General features: G+C 34.5%; 1 protein-coding gene across 1 annotated transcript in view; it reads right to left on the bottom strand.

Annotated features, from left to right (window-relative positions):
- The window catches only part of LOC129085242 (sodium/hydrogen exchanger 9B1-like), a 38965-nt gene that overhangs the window by 786 nt on the left and 18316 nt on the right, over positions 1-19863 (bottom strand). Inside the window, 4 exon segments of the mRNA XM_054591570.1 lie at positions 1217-1353; positions 1904-2012; positions 4976-5125; positions 13074-13180. Of these exon segments, the coding sequence (XP_054447545.1) occupies positions 1217-1353; positions 1904-2012; positions 4976-5125; positions 13074-13180 (503 nt within the window).

Below are 19863 nucleotides of genomic sequence, written 5' to 3'. Positions count from 1 at the left end.
GTGTATATATATATATATATAATCTCTCTATATATCTATATCTAAAATAATAAATATATAATTATTATATAGATATATATAAATAAAATTTTAAATATATGTATATGTCTTGCATTGCTCTCAGAACCTCAAGTTTTTGTTGAAGCAGTGTGTGGCTTATTTGCTGTTACCAACCACTTGGTTCTTGGCTGCAACAAGACGAATCAAAGTACTAAAGTTTCTTATGGTTCATTAGGACTTTGATGATCAATTTCTCCTTGTTCTTCCTACTTGGGAGGCAGTGTGATACAGTAAAACTGACAAGGAGTTTGGAATCTACAAACTGGGCACTGAGATTACAAACTAACTTACCTAAGGTTATAGGCAAGTAACGTGGTATTCAAAACAGGTAGTCTGGCCCCTGAGACCTGCTTTCTAACCATGACACATAGAGAATTTTGTTGTATGGAAGCTCAGAAACTTTTGTTTTGTAATAACAATGGAGAAAAGAATCTCAGGGAATCAAGACATTATGCTGCCAGGTGAAAAAGTCTAACAATAAGCAGTAATACCTTCTTTAGGAAGAGGGAATATCATTGAATTAGAGGACAAAACTACATCCTTCACACATTCACTCTTGTAGCCATGCAATGGTTATTTTACTGTGTACTTCTTGCTTCCTGGGGACTGTGCTACATGCTAGGGGAAAACAAGGAGGAAAAAAACCAACCCCGAGATGGTTCTATCCTTTTTGTGTAATTGAATGGGAAGAGTCAGTCAATAATCTAATAGTCATACAAAATAAATGCATAATTAATAATAATACACGTGCATTCATGTGTGGTAGAGTGGGTGGAAGGTGTAGAAAAGATACATCTTAAAAAGAATCAATGTGTCTCTACTTTAAAATCATAATATTTAGCTCCATAATATTCAGCAAAATGTAAAAATTCTAATTTTCAGATATATTCCTATTTTATATTTTGGGAAAACAGGAAAATGTTTTCATAAGTTAAGGAAGTATCTATCGTTAAAATTATACTTTTCAATTTCAGAAGAATTGATTTTAAAACTGAGATTTTAAAAGATTATATAAGTTTTAATGAGTAGTTATGATCAATCAAGCATTTTAAAAGTAAGGCTAAAAGCCTGTATTTTGTGTTTGGACAAACATTTGTCATTTAGAATTTTTTAAAATCAACATTAAAATTATTAGAATTACTTAATATGTTCTTACCTGGACTGTAGCTTTGGGCATCCATGCTAGAGCAATAAATATTTTCTCCTTAAAATTAAAACCAGCAAAAGACATCAATAGAAATGTAAAAGAAATTCGAACCAATAATGCCAAACTCATGGTAGCAACACAAATGCCTACAACAGACAAAAACAAACATAAATAGCACAATACTTGGGCAGAAGTGGTTCTTTATGTCTGGAGATATGATTTGTAAAAGTGTTGAAAACATTTTAAGGCTATTACCTCTTTCTGTCTTCATTTTTTAAGTAAAAATAACAACCATAAAAATGCAAAAATGATTGAGAACTTGATGTAAAGTGCAAGAGATTATCTGATGGCGGAAGTACCATGAAAAATATGATAAATTACATTTAATTCTGAGCTGATAGACTTTGAACTTTTATTATAAATAAAAGTATTCAGAAGGTGCTAACAGTAGCTAATATTTCTCCTCAGAAAAGATGCCAATCTGTACTTCCTCAGGTTACTCAGGGGAGAAAACGGGCTGTTTTTGGTAACAAAGAACACACAGGGGAAAGAAGAGCAAATGTATGTTAATGTTTCAACATGAGTTTCTGAAGAAGGTCCTTGTGGCATTCGAAGACATACTGTACATAAAAATTATTCATAATTTTCTTAAATATTTCCAACTCTTACATTTTTCATGCCAGTAATCATTCTTACCAATAGCATTTGACTTAAGAGATGCAACAGATACCTCCAATCCAACCAAACCAAAAAGAAGGGGTTGAAAAACATCCCATGCAATTGTAATTATTTCTTGGACTCCAATCTGTAGAAAGGAGTAATACATTTTTAGTTATTGTGGCACTTTAAAAATAACTGCATTTCAGAAATTTAAAGTCTATTTTAATGCATAAAATTCAGATATTTTATTTGTAGGAGAAATCTTAAAACAATAAAAATTAAAAGTTGGTTAATTCTTTTACTCAAACTCTTAGGTGGAATTTGACTAAAAGAAATCCACAAAGCTATAAAATAAAAATATTTGGCGCTTTTTTTATGAAACAACTAAAGCCTTTGGAGACATGTTCTGATGGTTAAGCAAGAAATCTAGCTTTTGTAGGGTAACGGAACAAAGACAACTACATCATGCCCGATGACAACATACTCAAGATCACGCAAACACTCCGCTAACCATCATCTTGGAATCCAGTCCCATAAAAGTGAACCCTGATAAATTGCAACTGCTAGGAGAAAAATTTTTGCTAATCTGTTAGGCTGTTTTGAAAGAATCCATTTTGAAAACTTCAAAGTTATTTTTTCCTTAAAACCAAAGCAAAACATATAGATTCTTACTAGGTTACCTGCTCAGCTTCCCTTTCTGGAAACAGATCTCTCCCAGTACTACCTCCCCGTGATGTGGTCACACACAGCAAAGCCCCTGTGGACATAACAGTGCTCTGGCTCTTCTCCAGGAACTTGGATGAAGAGATTTTAGCTTAACCTGGGTTTATCTATTTAAATAGAAGATACACAAAACTTTGATATCCTTTGTTTGGGGCATATTCCTTTTATGTGTGGCGTTCTGATTGCCATTTATAAAAATGACATTTAAAAGAGGAAAAAACAAAGAAAAAACAGTATTGTTCTCCCTTGTTATAGCATACTATCCTATTTGTTACTTTTAATCTTTAAAGTCCATTTTTTTACTGTCTGATTTCCTTTATCATATAGAAGAGAATTCTAGTCATTTTAATTTTATTTATCTAATTATAATTTAATAACCATTTAATTCCATTTACAATTATGATTTTATTGGAATACTAAACACAAAGCCAGTATAATTTTGGGTAGGGGACGTCTCGAGCTGATTCTAAAATTTATCTGAGAGAGAATATGGGTAAGAAAGCCAAAAAATACTTTAAAAATAAGTACAAAGACAGGAAATCTTCTATATTAGATTTTGAGACATAAAACTATGACTTACGGTTCAAGATAGACTTAAAGTAGAAGATCTACAGGAATAGACAAGTCAGATTAGATGCCAGAAATGAACTTAGATATATGTGAGGGTATAGGTCATGTGAAAAGAAGCACTTAAAGGTCACTGAATAATTAATGGTTAGTCAATAAATAATTTGGTCAAAATTGACTATTTAATTTATATCTACTTATATGTATATAGATCTATTATATATGTATACATGTATGTCTATGAATACATATATAAACACACACACATACACATCCTTATCTCACAGCATTCACAGAAATAAATTCCGATGGATTAAAGAACTAAATGCAAAATCAAGACAAAAACTACTAAAGTTTTAGATGATAATATAGAAGATATTATAATGTTTATAACCTTATAATCTTGAATAAAAAAATTCTTGCTTAAATAAGATACTGAATCCAAAATTAAAAAGGAAAACCTGACTGGTTTGACTATAGGAAATTTTACTTTTAGACAAAAGACATCATAAACAAAGTTTTTACAATACTGTGATTATATTCCCTGTGCTATACTTTACATCACTGCAACTTGTTTATTTCATAATTGGATATTTGTACCTCTTATTGTCTTTCATCTTTTTCACCCATTTCCCTTCCCCACTCCTCTATGACAACTCTCAGTTTGTTCTCTATATCTGTGAATCTGTTTTTGTTTTACCTTGTTTGTTTTGTTTTTTATTTTTATTTTAAAAACTTTTATTTATTTATTTTTAGAGAGAGGGGAAGGGAAGGAGAAAGAGAGGGAGAGAAACATCTATGTGAGAGAGAAGCACCCACTAGTTGTCTCTCATATGCACCCTGACTGGGGACAGAACCCACAACCCAGGCATATGTCCTGACTGGGAATTGAGCTGGCAACATTTCAGTTTGTAGGATGACATATAACCAACTGAGCCATACTGGTTAGGGCTGTTTTGTTTTTATATTACACATATAAATAAAAGAATACAGTATTTGTCTTTCTAGGACTTATTTCACTTAGCTAAGTACCCCCTACAAACATCTATGTTGTTGCAAATGACAAGATTTTGTTCTTTTTTATGGCTGAGTAATATTTCACAGACAATGGTATAGAGTTTTTACCCACTGATGGGTTGAGGTATTAGGGATTCTCCTACACTGTTGATAGTAGATAGTGTAAACATAAATAAAACTTTTGAATGGACAATTTGGCAGTACACATCAAAATAGAAACATTTCTAAATTCAGCAATTCCATTTCTAGGAATATATTCCAACAGAAGAGCTGTACATTTGCAAAAAGACACATGAAGAAGACTGTTCATGGCAGCACTGTTTATAATAACAAAAAATAAAAATGATCTAAATGTCTATAAATAGTAGACTGATTAGAGGAAATGATTAATTCTTGGAAGGGGCATTAAATATTTGGGAGGGGTGGGGAAAAGCAGTCTTTTACAATTCATTCTATATGTGGACCTTCTGTATTGTTTAATCTTTTAAGAGCATGTTTTCATGTATTAATTGCATAACTAAAATTTCAATTAAGAACACAAATCAATAAAATTATATAATCATATTACATAAAACTTGGGGAAAAATAGGCCTGATGTAATTACTCAACTCCTGAGTGTGTTTTTGTGCATGTGCAGGTCTTTTTCCTAAATACTGTATTTTCTTTATTGATTGGTATACTTTTTCAAACATACAACCTTCTATAACATCTTCCAACTAGAATGAGATTTCCTAAATGTCCATTTTAATGTAAAAAATGCAGTGATTTTATCATTAAAAATGGTGTGTTAAAAATATTTACCTTTCCATTGGACCAATTCATTCCTCCAATGACAGTCAGCATTAGTGTGCATAATCCTCCAGCTCCATGTATACCAAGATGACTACTGCCTAAGACAGCAGTAACACACATACTAAAAATGAGGACTGCTCTCTTCAATGGAAGATGAGTCTACAATTAGATAAATTTTTACAAATTTATTTACATTAAATATATAATATAATACTTACATTATCTATCATGTACTATTGACCTTTTGATACCATGTCTCTATATGTTATATTAAATAATGTCTAAAAATTTGACCTTCTTCCTAAATAGTTTAGTAGACTTTGTAACAAGTGGTGAAATTTGTGGTTATTAAGTTTCATCTTCCACATCTCTGATACTGACATCAATAAAGTGGTTAAAATATTTTAACTTGTCAGAGGAATAGTGGTGTGAGACATCCTTGGTCTCTTCCCTTGAAGTATGAACAGCTATAACTCAACAAACTATTCACTGCTCAATCCCCAAACTTGCCTGAGAGATGGTGAATTGAGACATCTAAGGCAGGTAGGTGGGAACAAAGGGAGGATGTGAGAAGGGAGAAAGATTGAGATGAGCCATGAACATAGTCCTGCAGCTGGAGCAAGTAGGGATGTCACTGCAGGACTCAAACTGGAGAGGGGAGGAATCTGGTTGTGGCTGGCACTCCCTTCAGGTAGGAGGAGCAAAGAGATTCAGTGGGCAAACCTTCAGGAGTGGGCAGTACCAGTTGTAGCTAAACACAGAGACCTGGACAAGAACACAGCAAGGGAGTGTGGCAACATTCCGGACACAGATCTAGGACAGAGAAACAAAGCCATGGAGACCTGCTGCTTCATAGCCTCCCAAAGGTTGCTTCCCTTCACCCTTGGTGTGGGGTTGCAGAGCACAGATCTGCAAACCTGACAACTGGTACTGCAGAATTGCCTATTTCTCTGAGCAAAGAGTACATTCTGTGACCAGTCCCTGGGTCAGTGCTCAGAGGGTATGCCATGAGATCTGATATTACCATTACCAGGAGGGCAAAACAAAGAAGCTGGCTGGTTCCCCCAGCCCTTCCAACCACCAAACATCGCAGCTACACTGACGGCAGCATCTGGCTGTGAAGGACAGCACTGGGATTTCACAGAGCTAAAAACTTATGATTCAGCACCACTTATACAAAGACTTCTTATCAATCTACTTGAGAAGTGCTAGATGCTTAGACAGAGAAGGAATCCATCAAATACCATGTATAACCAAGGTAGCAAGGCAGCTAGGAAAGAAAATTTTAAAAATCTCCAGAAAACAAACTTAAAGGCATGAAAATATATGACACAAATGACAGAAAATTCAAGATTACTGTTCTAAAAATACTCAGTGAGATGTTTGGAAATACAATTTAATGTGCTCAGAAGACCAATGAACGAAAGGAGTATTTACCAAAGAGACTGAAACTTTATAAAAGACCCAAACAGAAATTTTGGAGATGAAAAATCCTTAAAAGAGATTGAGAATGAACCAGTTAGCATAGGAAACAGTAAGCCATATAGAGAAATGGATTAGTGATATCAAAGATAGAAGTCTAGAAATGATGCAGAGTAAAGGAGAGATTTGAGCATAAAAAAAAATGAAATAACTTTATGAGAACTATCTAATTCCATCAGAAAGAGCATTATAAGAAAACAGGCATACCAGCCCTGGTTGGTGTGGCTTAGTGGATTGAGTGCCAGCCTGTGAATCAAAGGGTCACTGGTTCAATTCCCAGTTGGGGCACATGCCTGAGTTGCAGGCCAGGGCCCCAGTAGGGGGAGCACAAGATGCAACCACACATTGATGTTTCTCTCCTTCTCTTTCTCCCTACCTTCCCCTCTCTAAAAATAAATAAAATCTAAAAAAAAAAAAAAAAAAAAAAAAAAAAGAATAATAGGCATACCAGAAGAAGAGAGAAAGAAGGGAATGGAGAGCCTATTCATACAAATAATTGATGAGAACTTCTCAAACCCATGGAAAGAACTAGTCCTCAAGTCTAAGAATCAAACAGAATACCTAGTTACCTCAATTCAAAGAGGTCTTCTCCAAGGCACATTTTTATTAAAACTGTCAAATATTAATTGACAAAGAAACAATTCTCAAGGCAACAAGTGAAAAGAAGAAAGTAATCTATAAAGAAAAGCCCATCAAGTTATCATAAGACTTCTCAGCAGAAACTCTACAAGCCAGAAGAGAGTGGAACCAAGTATTCCAATTACTGAAAAATATTATCCAAGAAAAATATATCCAGCAAAGTTATTCTTTAAATATGAAGGAGAAATAAAGACCAGAAGCTGAGGGAATTTAGCACTAGAAGACATTCATTGCAGGAAATACTCAAGGAAGATTTTCTCTCTGAAACAAAAAACAAAGGTCACAAATCTATGAATAAGATCACCAACAAACTTATAGCAGAAATAGAGGGATAATTTGTGACAACAAAACCTAAAAAGGGATTGGGTAAAAGTTTTAATTTACAAAGGAGCAGGGACATCAGATGCATTCAAAAGAAAAAGGACTACTGTATATATGAAAATTTCTTTCCTATAAACCTAATGGTAATCATATAAAAGCCCCCCCCCAAAACAGAGATACATATTTAAAAAAAGGAAACAGAGGAAAGAAATATGGAATACCACCAAACAAAAACAACAAACTGAAACACAAAGGAAAAGGACCAATGGAGTCATAGAGCTACCAGGAAACAAAAGATAAAATGGCTATAGGAAATCATCACATGTCAATAATTACTCTAAATATAAATGGACAGAATTCACCAATAAAGAGGCACAGAGTAGGAGACTGAATAAAAAAACACAAGCCAACTATATGCTGCCTTCAGGAGACACAAAGTGAAAAAGTTAGACTCAAAGTGAAAGGGTGGAAAATGATTTTCTAAGAAAATAGCATCCACTGAAAAGCAGGTGCAGCCATACTAATATCTGACAAACTAGATCTCAAGATAATAACAGTAACAAGTAAAAAAATATGGACATTTTATAATGATAAAGGGGACACTACATCAAGAAGACACAACTCTTCTTATTATATATCCACTCTGCCCCAGCTGGGTGTCTCAGTTGGTTAGAGCATTGTCCCATGCACCAAAAAGCTTGTGAGTTTGATTCCCAGTCACAGCACATGCCTAGGTTGAGGGTTTAGTCCCCAGTTGGGGTGTGTATGGGAGGCAATTGATCCATGTTTCTTTCTCACATTGATGTTTCTCTTTCTCTCTCCCTTCCTCTCCCTATAAAATCAATAAACATATCCTCAGGTGAGGATTAAATATATATACATATATATGTGTATACAAATACACACTCAATCAGAGCACTGAAATGTATAAGGCAACTACTATCAGAACTAAAGAGAGAAACAGACAAAAACACAATCATAGGTGATGACCTTAATAGTTCATTCACAGCTCTAGATAGATCATCCAAACAGAAGAAAATCAATAAAGAAATATTGGCCTTAAATAATACAGTAGACAAAATGAAAACAGTTGACATCTACAGAGTCCCCCATCCCAGAATATCACATAATACATTCTTCTTCAGTGCACATGGAACACCTCAAGGATAGAACATACATTGGGTCACAAAACTAGCCTCAACAAATCCTCTGACCACAATATTTGAATTAGAAATCAACTGCAAAAAAGATTTAAAGAAACATACAATATGTAGAGACCAAATAACATATTACTAAAAAAAGACTGGGTCAAAGAAGAAATAAAAAGTGAGACCAAAAATATACAGAGACAAATGAGAATGGCAATACAACATATTAAAACTTCTGGGATCCAGTGATAAGAGGGAAGTTCTTATCATTACAGGCCTATTTCAAGAAATAAGAGAAATTCCAAGTAAACAACCTAACATTACATCTTAAAGAACTAGAAAAAAAAGAACAAAAGCAACCCAAACTTAGTAGAAGAAAAGAAATAAAAATTAGAGCAGAACTGAATGAAATGGAGAACAAAATACTACACAAAAAATGTAATACAACAAGAAGCAGATTATTTGAAAAGATAATAAATTGACACACCCCTGGCTAGACTCACTAAGGAAAAAAAGAAAAGACTCATATAAAAAGTCAGAAATGAAAGAGGGTAAGTTACCACAGACACCACAGATATATAAAAGATCATATTTGAATATTATGAAAGACTGTATGCCACCAAATTCAATAACCTAGAAGAAATGAACAAGTCCCTAGAAATATATAACCTTTTAAGACTGAATCATGAAGAATTGGAAGATATAAATAGATCAATAAACAGCGAAGAAATTGAAACAACCATCAAAAACCTCCAAAATAAAAGTTCAGGGCCACATGTGAATTACATCAAACATTCAATGAAGACTTGATATCTATCCTTCCAAACACTTACCAAAAACTGAAGAAGAGGAAATACTTCTTAACACATTTTATGAAGCCAACATAACCTTGATACCAAAACCTGGCAAGGATAACACACAAAAAGAAAACTGCAGGCCTATATCTCTGATGAATACAAATGCAAAAAATCCTAAACAAAATACTAGTAAATTAAATACAATAATATTTGAAAAAAATAATACATCACAATCAAGTGGGATTCATTCCAGGGACCTAAGCATAGTTCAACATATGTAACTTGATCAGAGTAATATACTACATTAAAAAAACAACGGGTAAAATTTATATTATTTTATTAATAGATGCAAAAAAAGCATTTAATAGGATACAAAATCCATTTATGATTTAAACACTCAATAGAATAGGTATGGAAGGAAAATACCTCAACATAATAAAGACCATATATGACAAACCTTCAGTTAATATCATACTCAATGGTGAAACACTCAAAGCTTTTTGTCTAAAATCAGAAACAAGTCAAGGATGTCCACTCTCCCCATTCTTATTCCACACCATTCTAGAATTTCTAGCCAGAGAAATCTGGTAACAGAAAGACATAAAAAGCATCTAAATTGGGAAAGAAGATGTAAAAGTGTCACTTTTTGCAGATGACATGATTCTGTGTATAGAAAACGCTAAAGACTCCACCAATAACCTATTAGAAACAATAAAAAAATCCAGTAAATTTGCAGGATACACAATCTATGTACAAAAATCCACTGCTTTCCTATATACTAATAATGAAACTTCAGAAAAAGAAATTAAAAAGCAATTCCTTTTGCAATTGCAACCAAAGAAGAAAATACCTAGAAGAAAATAAACTTAACAAAGGATATGAAAGACCTATACACTGAACTACAAATCATTATTAAAAGAGATTGAAAAAGATACCATGAAATGAAAAGATATTCTGCATTCATGGATTGAAAGAATCAACATAATTAAAATGTCCATATTACTGAAAGAAATATACAGATTTAATGCAATCTAAATCAAAATTCCAATGTCATATTTTAAAGAAGTAGAACAAAATATCATCAGATTTTTATGGAAACACAGAAGACCCCACATAGCTAAAGCAATCCTGAGAAAAAAAGAACAAAGCCAGAGACATCACACTACCTGACTTCAAATTATACTACAGAGCTACGAAAATCAAATCAGCATGAAACTGGCAGAAAAACACATACACTGACCACTGGAACAGGATTGAGAGCCCAGACATAAAACCATATGTATATGAGCAAATGATTTTTGACAAAGGAGCCAATAACACACAATGGAGAAAAGAAAGCCTCTTCAATAAATGGTGCTGGGAAAATTGGAAAGCTGCATGCAAAACAATGAAACTAGATTGCAGTTTCAAAATGAGTGAAAGACCTAAATATAAGATATGAAACATTATATTTCATAAAAGGGAACATAGGTACTAAACTTATGGACCTTCATTGTAGAGAATGTTTCATGAATTTGAGCCCAAAGGCAGAGGAAATAAAGGTAAAAATATATGAATGGGCCCTGGCTGGTGTGGCTCTGGGCCTGGGAACTGAAGGTCTCTAGTTCAATTCCTAGTCAGGGCACAGGTCTGGGTTGTGGGCCAGGTCCCCAGCTGGGAGGATGCGGGAGACAACTGATCAATGTATCTCTCACACATTGATGTTTCTCTCCTTCTCTTTCTTCCTCCATCCTCCCCTCTAAAAATAAATAAATGTAATTAAAAACAATAAATGAATGGGGCTATATCAAATCAAAAAACTTCTTCACAGCAGAAAAGAAACCAACAACAAAACAAAAAGCAACTAAATGAGAGATGATATTTGCAAATAAAGGGTCAATATTGAACATATACAAAAAACTTATACAACTCAAAACCAAACAAATAAACAATCCAATTAAAAAAAGGGCAGAAGACCAGAACAGACACTTTTCCTAAGAAGACATACAAATGGCCAACAGATATATGAAAAGATACTCAACTCTACTAAATATTAAGGAAATGCAAATCAAAGCTACAACGAGCTACCACCTCACACATGTTAGAATGACTTATCAACAAGACAGGCAATAACAAATGTTGGAGAGGTTGTGGAGAAAAACAAACCCTTATTCACTGCTGGTGGGAATGTAACCTGGACAGCCACTGTGGACAATAGTATGGTGGTTCCTCAAAAAATTAAGAACAGAGTATGACCCAGCAATCCCTCTTCTGGGTATCTACCTGAAAAAGTCAAAAACATTTATTTGAAAAGATATATGCACCCCTGTGTTCATTGCAGCATTATTCATGGTGGCCAAGACATGGAGAGAACCCAAGTGTCCTGTGATAGAGGATTAGATAAAAAGATGTGGTACGTATATACTATGAAATGCTACTCAGACATAAGAAAAGGTGAAATAATGCCATTTATGAGAACATGAGAATATTATGCTAAACAAAATGTTAGTCAGAAAATGCTAAGAACCATAATATTTTACTCATATGTGGGATGTAAAACTGAAAATTATAGACACAGACAATAGTATAGTGGTTACCAGAGGGAAGGGTTGTAGGTGGGGTAGTAAGGGTAAAGGGAGCTGATATATGGTGATGGAAGATGATTTGACTTTGGGTGGTGGGCACACAATGCGATATACAGATCATGTATCACAGAATGTACACTTAAAATCTGTATGACCCTATTAGCCAGTGTCACTCCAATAAATTTATTGATAAAAGAAAACACCAAAACTCCCCCACAAATATAACTTTAATAACCTCAGCTTTTCCGTAAATCTAAATGGTTCTAAAAAAGTCTTATAAAAATAAAAAAATACTTTAACTGTAAATGAAGAAAAAACAAAAAGAGACCAGTATAACTTGTAGTTCTATATAACATATATTATGAATTGTTAAAAATAAATTTCTGAATATCTCATTAGCTATGACAATTGTCACAGGCAAATCAAGGTGGAATTACATTTCAGAAATACAAGTGTAATGGCACATTCTTCAGGGCAGGAAAGGGCTGAGTTTAACAGTGTTACCTTAGTCAAAGGGAGTGAATTTAACTCAGAAAATATGCAGAGATAAATGGGAATCTACCTCCCCTAAAATGTTTAAGGAAAAGTGTGAGGTAAAAGAGATTAGAAAAAATTGTCAGAAGTCAAAAGGCAATTCAGTGAAGAAAGGTGTGGTGTGGAATGGATATGGTACTCTGAATTAAGTATACTTTTCTTTTTAAGTATTCATTGTAAATTTATTAAGCTTTACTTAACCAACAGCATAGTAAAAAGGTATGTTATCTCTGTTCATAGCAGAACAGGTTACAAAATTTTCTATTAATATATTTTATTTTAAATATATTTAGTCAGTACATAATCCTTTATAGAAGTTGTATATATGTATATTCTTTCCTCTCAAAACCTTCATTACATTTATACAATTTACACAGCGCTCCATAAAAATTTTTTCTAATATTCCTTATTTGCCCAATGTAAAAGTAAAGACTTCAGTCAGGGCATTGACTCATATCAATCACAGCTGTGCTCAGTTTTAAACAGAGCAGGCATTGGAGGCTACTTTTGGGAAAAGATAATGAACATCAAATTTAATATTTCATGGATCTTCTAAATGTTCAAATTTGTGAAAGAAACAGCTCATTCTGTACTTCTAAAAGTTGATTTACTTTTTATTTACCTGATCTCCACTTGGAAAATAGCGAACAAAAATTCCCAAAATTGTTCCTATCAGCACACCAATAAGTACATTCCGAAAAGAGATTGCAACAGTATTAAGTATACCACCTATAAGGGCACACATAAGGAAAACATTTTATAGAGAAGTATGTTTACATACTCAACACATCAGAAAATCAAACCTTGGTGATTCATGGAAAAAGGTATTATTTTATAGAAAAAATACACAAAAATGAACCGTTAATATTAACAAATGTAAAAACATATGCAGATCTATTTGTTTTTAAAAGATTTTTAGAGAGGGGGAAGGGAAGGAGAAAGAGAGGCAGAAAAACATAGTTGTGAGAGAGAAACATCAATTGGTTGCCTGTCACATATGCCCTGACCAGGGACTGAACCCAGTGTGCCCTGACTAAGAATCGAACCCATGAACTTTTGCTTTCCAGGACTATACTCAACCAACTGAGAGACACTGATTAGGGCTATGCAGATCTATTTGATAACTTACATATGTACTCTTAAGTAATTTAATATATACAGTCTACTGAAAAATGTTTATGGAATCAGTAAGCGTAATAAGTTACAATGTGCTCCCCTTACACATTTTACCTAAGAGATCAGGTGAGGTAGCTAAGAATGGACAGAGACTGACAAAGAGGCACTCTAGAACCTAGCACAAGGCTGGTAATGTTTATTCTGTGATGTACTATATGGCAAAGAAAAAAATGATTTAAATATTTAAAAAAATTTAATAACAACATAAAAAAAGATTGATTTCAGGGTTAATCTGGGATTATTCAAGGGTCAACTGAGTTTTCAATATATTTTATGCTACTTAAAATATCTGTACTTAATAAGTTTTAAAAAATGATGCTGGGTCACAGAAAGTTCAGTTATGCTTTGTGTGTTTAACTCAGTAATGTATCTAACTCTATCTAAAGAATTGGAGAATGAAAACAGCAAGATGGTGGAATAGAAAGCCCTAGAATTTCAACCCCTCACAGAGACAACAACTTAACAACAATATATAGTCCAAAAGCCTTTAGGAAATTCTACAAGTCAGTTAAGAAGCTGTAGCAAATGAAGCAACTTATTATGTATATCAAGGGAGCTCCCATTAGATTATCAGAGGCTTTCACAACAGAAACCTTATAGGCCAGAAGGAGGTAGGATTAAATATTCAAAGTGTTGAAAGAAAAGGAAATTGCTAACTAAGAATACTATTCCACAAAATTGTCATCAATGATGAAGGAGAAATTAAGAGTACCCCAGATAAACAAAAGCTAAGATAAGGAAGTTTATTAATGCTATACCTGCCTTAAGAAGAATAAGAAGGAGAAGAAGGGGTGTGGAGGGGAGGCTTCCTTCTTCAAGTGGAAATAAAAGGACATTATATAGCAACACAAAAGTACACAAATATAAAACTATAAACCTCTGCTAAAGGCACATATATAGATGAATTAAAATCCTGTATACTGGAATGGTGGTGAGTTCACTTTTCATTCTATTATAGAATTTACGATAAAAGCATACAAATAACAATAACTATAAACTAAGTTTAAGGATGATATATAATATATAAAAAGATGAAATTTGATATCTTAGTAACAAACTAGAGAGGGCAAGATGTGAAGGAGTAGAGTTTCTGTGTGTGACTGTTATCACTTTAAAATAGACCCTTATAACTACAAGGATGGAAAAAAGCCATTCCATGTAAATGGAAACCAAAAGAGAGCAACGGTGGTCATACTCATATCAGACAAAATAGACTTCAAGTCAAATACTGTCAAAAGAGATACAGAAGGGCTTCTGGCCAAGACGGAGGTATAGGTAGATACATTTCACTTCCTTGCACAATCAAAAGAAGGATAACAATCAATTTAAAAACAAAAAAACAATCAGAACTGCCAGAAAATCAAACTGTAGGGAAGTCTGACAACCAAGGAGTTAAAGAAGAAACATTCATCCAGACTGGTAGGAGGGGTGGAGATGGGAAGATGGGGCAGCAAGGATGTGTGACACTGCAGGGGCTGGTAGACTGGGCAGGCAACGTGGCAGCAGGTGGACTGAGATATCTCCATTTGAATGTGGATAAACTAGGAGGAACAACTGAGGAGCGAGACAGACCTTGAAACCCACGGTTCCAGTGCAGGGGGAACAAAAGTCCTGAAACCTCTGGCTATAAAAATCTGTGGGGGTTGCAGCAGCAGGAGAACTCCCAGCCTCACATGAGATGTCGTTGGAGAGACCCACGGTTCCTAGAGCATCCACAAGCCCACCCACCTGTGAATCAGCACCTGAAAGGGCACAATCCATTTGTGGGATGTGAGGGAAGTGATTAAAAGCAGAGCAAAAGCCTAGCAAGTGTCATTGTTTCCTCTCTGACCCCTCCTCCACATACAGCACCACAACACAGTGAAGTGGGCTGTCCCACGCTGGTGAATACCTAAGGCTCCACCCCTTACAAAATAACAGGTGCACCAAGACAAAGAAATATGGCTCAAATGAAAGAACAGATCAAAGCTCCAAAAATAGAACTAAGCGACGAGGAGATAGCCAACCCATCAGGCGCAGAGTTCAAACACTGGTAATCAGAATGCTCACAGAAATGATTGAGTACAGCTGCAAAATAAAGGAAGAAGTGAAGGCTATAGAGAGTGAAATAAAAATATACATGGAACCAACAGTGAAGGGAAGGAAACTGGGACTCAAATAAACTTTCAACCAGAACAGAATGAAGAAACAAGAATTCAAAAAAAGTGAGGAGAACCGTAGGAACCTCTGGGGAACCTTTAAACATTCCAAGATCTGAAGGATAGGGGTGCCAGAAGGAGAAGAGGAAGAACAAGAGATTGAAAACTTATTTCAACAAATAATGAAAGAGAACTGCCCCAGTCTGAAGGAAATAGACTTCCAGGAGATCCAGGAAGCTCAGAGAACCCCAAAGAAGTTGGACCCAAGGAAGCACACACCAAGGCACATGTATCTTGCTGCTTTTAAGATTCTCTCCTTATCTTTAATCTTGGGGAATGTAATGCAAGATTAAAGATAAGGAGAGAATCTTAAAAGCAGCAAGAGAAAAGGAGACGGTTACCTACAGAGGAGTTCCCATAAGACTATCAGCTGATTTCTCAAAGGAAACCTTGCAGGCAAGAAGGGGCTGGAAAGAAGTATTCACAGTCATGAAAGACAAGGATCTCCATGAAAGATTACTCTATCCAGCAAAGCTATCATTTAGAATGGAAGGGCAGATAAAGTGCTTTCCAGATAAGGTAAAGTGAAAGGAATTCATCATCACCAAGCCCTTATTATATGAAATGTTAAAGGGACTTATCTAAGAGACAGAAAAAGATCAAAACTATGAACAGTAAAATGACAACAAAGAACTATCAACAACTGAACCTAAAAACAAAACAAAAACAAAAACAAACTAAGTAAACAACTAGAACAGAAACAGAATCACAGAAATGGAGATCACTTGGAGGGCTATCAGTGGGGAGTGGGAAGGGAAGAATAGAGGAAAAAGGTACAGGGACTAAGAATCATAATTGGTAGTCACAAAATAGACAGGAGGAGGTTAAGAATAGTGTAGGAAGTGGAGAAGCCAAAGAACTTATATGTATGACCCATAGACGTGAACTAAGGGAGGTGAGGAATGATGGAAGGAAGGGGCATACAAGTCAGAGGGGGAAAAAGGGAAGAAAAAAATGAGACAATTGTAATAGCATAATCAATAAAATATACTTTAAAAAAAGATACAGAGGGACCTTTTATAATGTTAAAAGGACCAATTGACCAAGAAGATAAGGTTAGATCTAGATATCTACTATATTCCAAAATATTTGGGCATTGAAAATCTAATGTATAAAATACTGGGTTAGCCAAAAACTATGTATAGTATGTCTATCATAAAATAAAAGACTCATTTTTCATTTTCACCAGTAACTTTATTGATTTGGGTATTTTGACTATATCGGCTATCTCCTGTATAACTTGATTGTTCTCAATTAATGTCTCAATTTGGTTGCTATCAACTTCAACTGGTCTACCTGACCATGAAGCATCATCCAATGAGAAATCTCCAGCATGAAAGTTTGCAAACCACTTTCGACACATTCAGTCACAGCACTTTCTCCATATACTGCACAAATCTTTTTCTGTGTGTGTTTCAGTTGCGTTTTTACTATTCTTGAAATAATAAAGCATAATATGCCAAAATGTTGCATATTTTCTTCCATCTTCAATATTAAAATGGCTACGCAAAAATTCACCAATTTTGGTGCTTTAAAAAAAATTGCACACTGACATGACAGCTGTCAAAATACAATCTAACAAAATTGTTTGAATGATGTTAAAGTCAACTAAGTCGTACTACAGCCATCTTACAGAAAAAACCAAACGAACTTTTTGGCCAACCCAGTAAAACCTTTAGAGTTCTTAATATTTTAAGTGACAGTGTACATAGTCATGTGATAAAGAGGATTTTTAAAGCATATAAATTCTTGGTTTTTCACTTTTTATGTCCTCCTCAAATTAGGTTTGGTTTCTTGTAGCATCTTCCTATAGCACCTAATACTCATCACATTTGTTTAGTATAAACTTCTTGAAAACATGAGCCACATGGTGTTTTCTGTCTGCTGTGTTGAAAGGAAGTATAGAATAGTATTTAAAAGTGTGTGTCTGGGCCAGATTTGTATCTTGGCTCCCCTACTTATTGGATTTGTGACTTTGGATCAAGTTACTTAACATCTGTTCCTCAGTTTCCTTATCTTTAAAATGAACACAGCAGTACTGTGACCATTAAATTAGTAGAAACATTTATGAAACTTAGAACAAGTACCAAGCAATTGCTCAATAATACTGTTGCTCACTGTTTATCCTCAGTGTTTGCCACAGTGGCTGGCACAATGAAAGAGGAGCACAAATTTTGAAATTATAACAGATACCAGAAATGAAGAAAATATTACCACATTTGTTGATAAAAAATTTAGAACTTGCTCTGACTGGTGTGGCTCAATATGTTGGGCATTGTCATGCAAACCTAAAGGTCACTGGTTTGATACCTGTCAGGGCACATACTTGGTTTCTGGGTCCGGCCCCTTGTTGAAATGTGTACGAGAGGCAACTGATGGATGTGTCTCTCACACATTGATGTTTTTCTTCCTGTCTTTCTCCCTTTCTTTCTCCCTCTCTTCTCCTCTCTCTAAAATAAATAAAACCTTTAAAAAATTTAGAGCTTCTGAATAACAAAAAAGAATTCTTATAAAGTTAAAAGTCAGATTAAAAGTGGGAAAAACTGCCCTGGTTGGGAGGCTTAGTTGGTTAGAGCATTGTCCTGTACACTGAAGGGTTGCAGGTTCAGTCTCCAGTTGGAGCGTGTACGGGAGACAACTGATCAATATTTCTCTCTCACATCAGTGTTTCTCTCTTTCTCTCTCCATTCCTCTCTCTCTAAAATCAATAACCATGTTCTCAGGTGAGGATTAAAAAATGGGGAAAACTAAAAAATATAAAACAAAGGGTTATCATTCTTAATTTTGTGAAGAATCTTGACCAAAGAGAACAAAAGGACACACATATAAGGCAAACGATTTCAAGAAAAATAATTTATAAGACGTACTAAAATGTCAATGACTAATAAACACAAACATTTGTTTAATATCATTAGTAGTGAAAGGACTTCATGTAAAGAGACCTCATTTTTCACCTACCAAATTAGCAAAGGTAAAAAAAGACAATACTTGATTTAGAAAAGGGTGAAGAGAAAGTGGCAAGCTTGTGCACCATAGTACGACATACTATTGTGGCAATATATTTCAAAAGCTTATGAGTTTATATACTTTTTAGCTCAACAATCATACTTTTAAGATTAATAAAATATTAAATTTATGTACAACTATTTTGCTATAAGCTGTTCAATCAAGTATTTTTGTAATGAAAATACTGGAGTCAACTTCAGTTTCAAAAAGTAATTATGATGCAGCCAGTTTAATTCTATGCAACCATTAAAATATCATAGAAATATACTTACTGAACAGAATATGTTTGCAATATATAGTTAAATGCAAAATAACTCAGGTTATAAGCAAGTGTGGTCAATGTTCAATAATTTTATAAGACTATTGGGAACAGAAAGAAGAGAAAGAGAGAGAGTGAGTTTGGATGGACTTACATGAAAAGATTCAGAAATATTATTCCTGGGATATGATTATTGCAGACTTTATTTTTCCTTTTTCCCTTTTTAAACATTTGTATGTTAGGATTTCAAGTGAAACTTTATATATTATTTTTAACTTGAAATATTTTGGTGCTTCAGTAACACAGAAAACTGAATTTCAAACATTGCAGATAACTAAAGCATTACTAAATGTGGAAATTTTTACTCTCAGTCTCTGTAGAGTAACGTTCAAAACCAAATATCACCTTTAGGGGAAGACGAGATCACATGTGCATGGGCCTGGAAGCAAAGGTGTGTGGTAAAAGTTTAACAACTGCCTTTCTGGGGTTAGGCCAGAGTGCTCTCATTTGTAGATTTTGCCAGTTTTCTAGATATAAATACTCCTACCACGGCAGACTTTAAGATACCAACATGACATCTGAGGACAAAAAAAGGGCCACATACTAAATGAGACAAGCTCAGGGGAGTCCTGCGTGGTGGCCTCACAAGCTCAGAGACCTAAAGCAACCACATAGGATGGTTAAAACTTTCTAACTAAAAGCAAGTCTTAGCAGGTAGTCATACCCCAGGTCAGTATCTTCCTCGACAAAGGTCAATCTTAGTGAACCTGTCT

Source organism: Pteronotus mesoamericanus, unplaced genomic scaffold (assembly GCF_021234165.1).
Source record: "Pteronotus mesoamericanus isolate MK-2021 breed Mesoamerican mustached bat unplaced genomic scaffold, CSHL_Meso_final scaffold_232, whole genome shotgun sequence".
In the NCBI taxonomy this organism is placed as follows: domain Eukaryota; kingdom Metazoa; phylum Chordata; class Mammalia; order Chiroptera; family Mormoopidae; genus Pteronotus; species Pteronotus mesoamericanus.
This window is presented reverse-complemented; position numbering and strand designations above follow the sequence as displayed.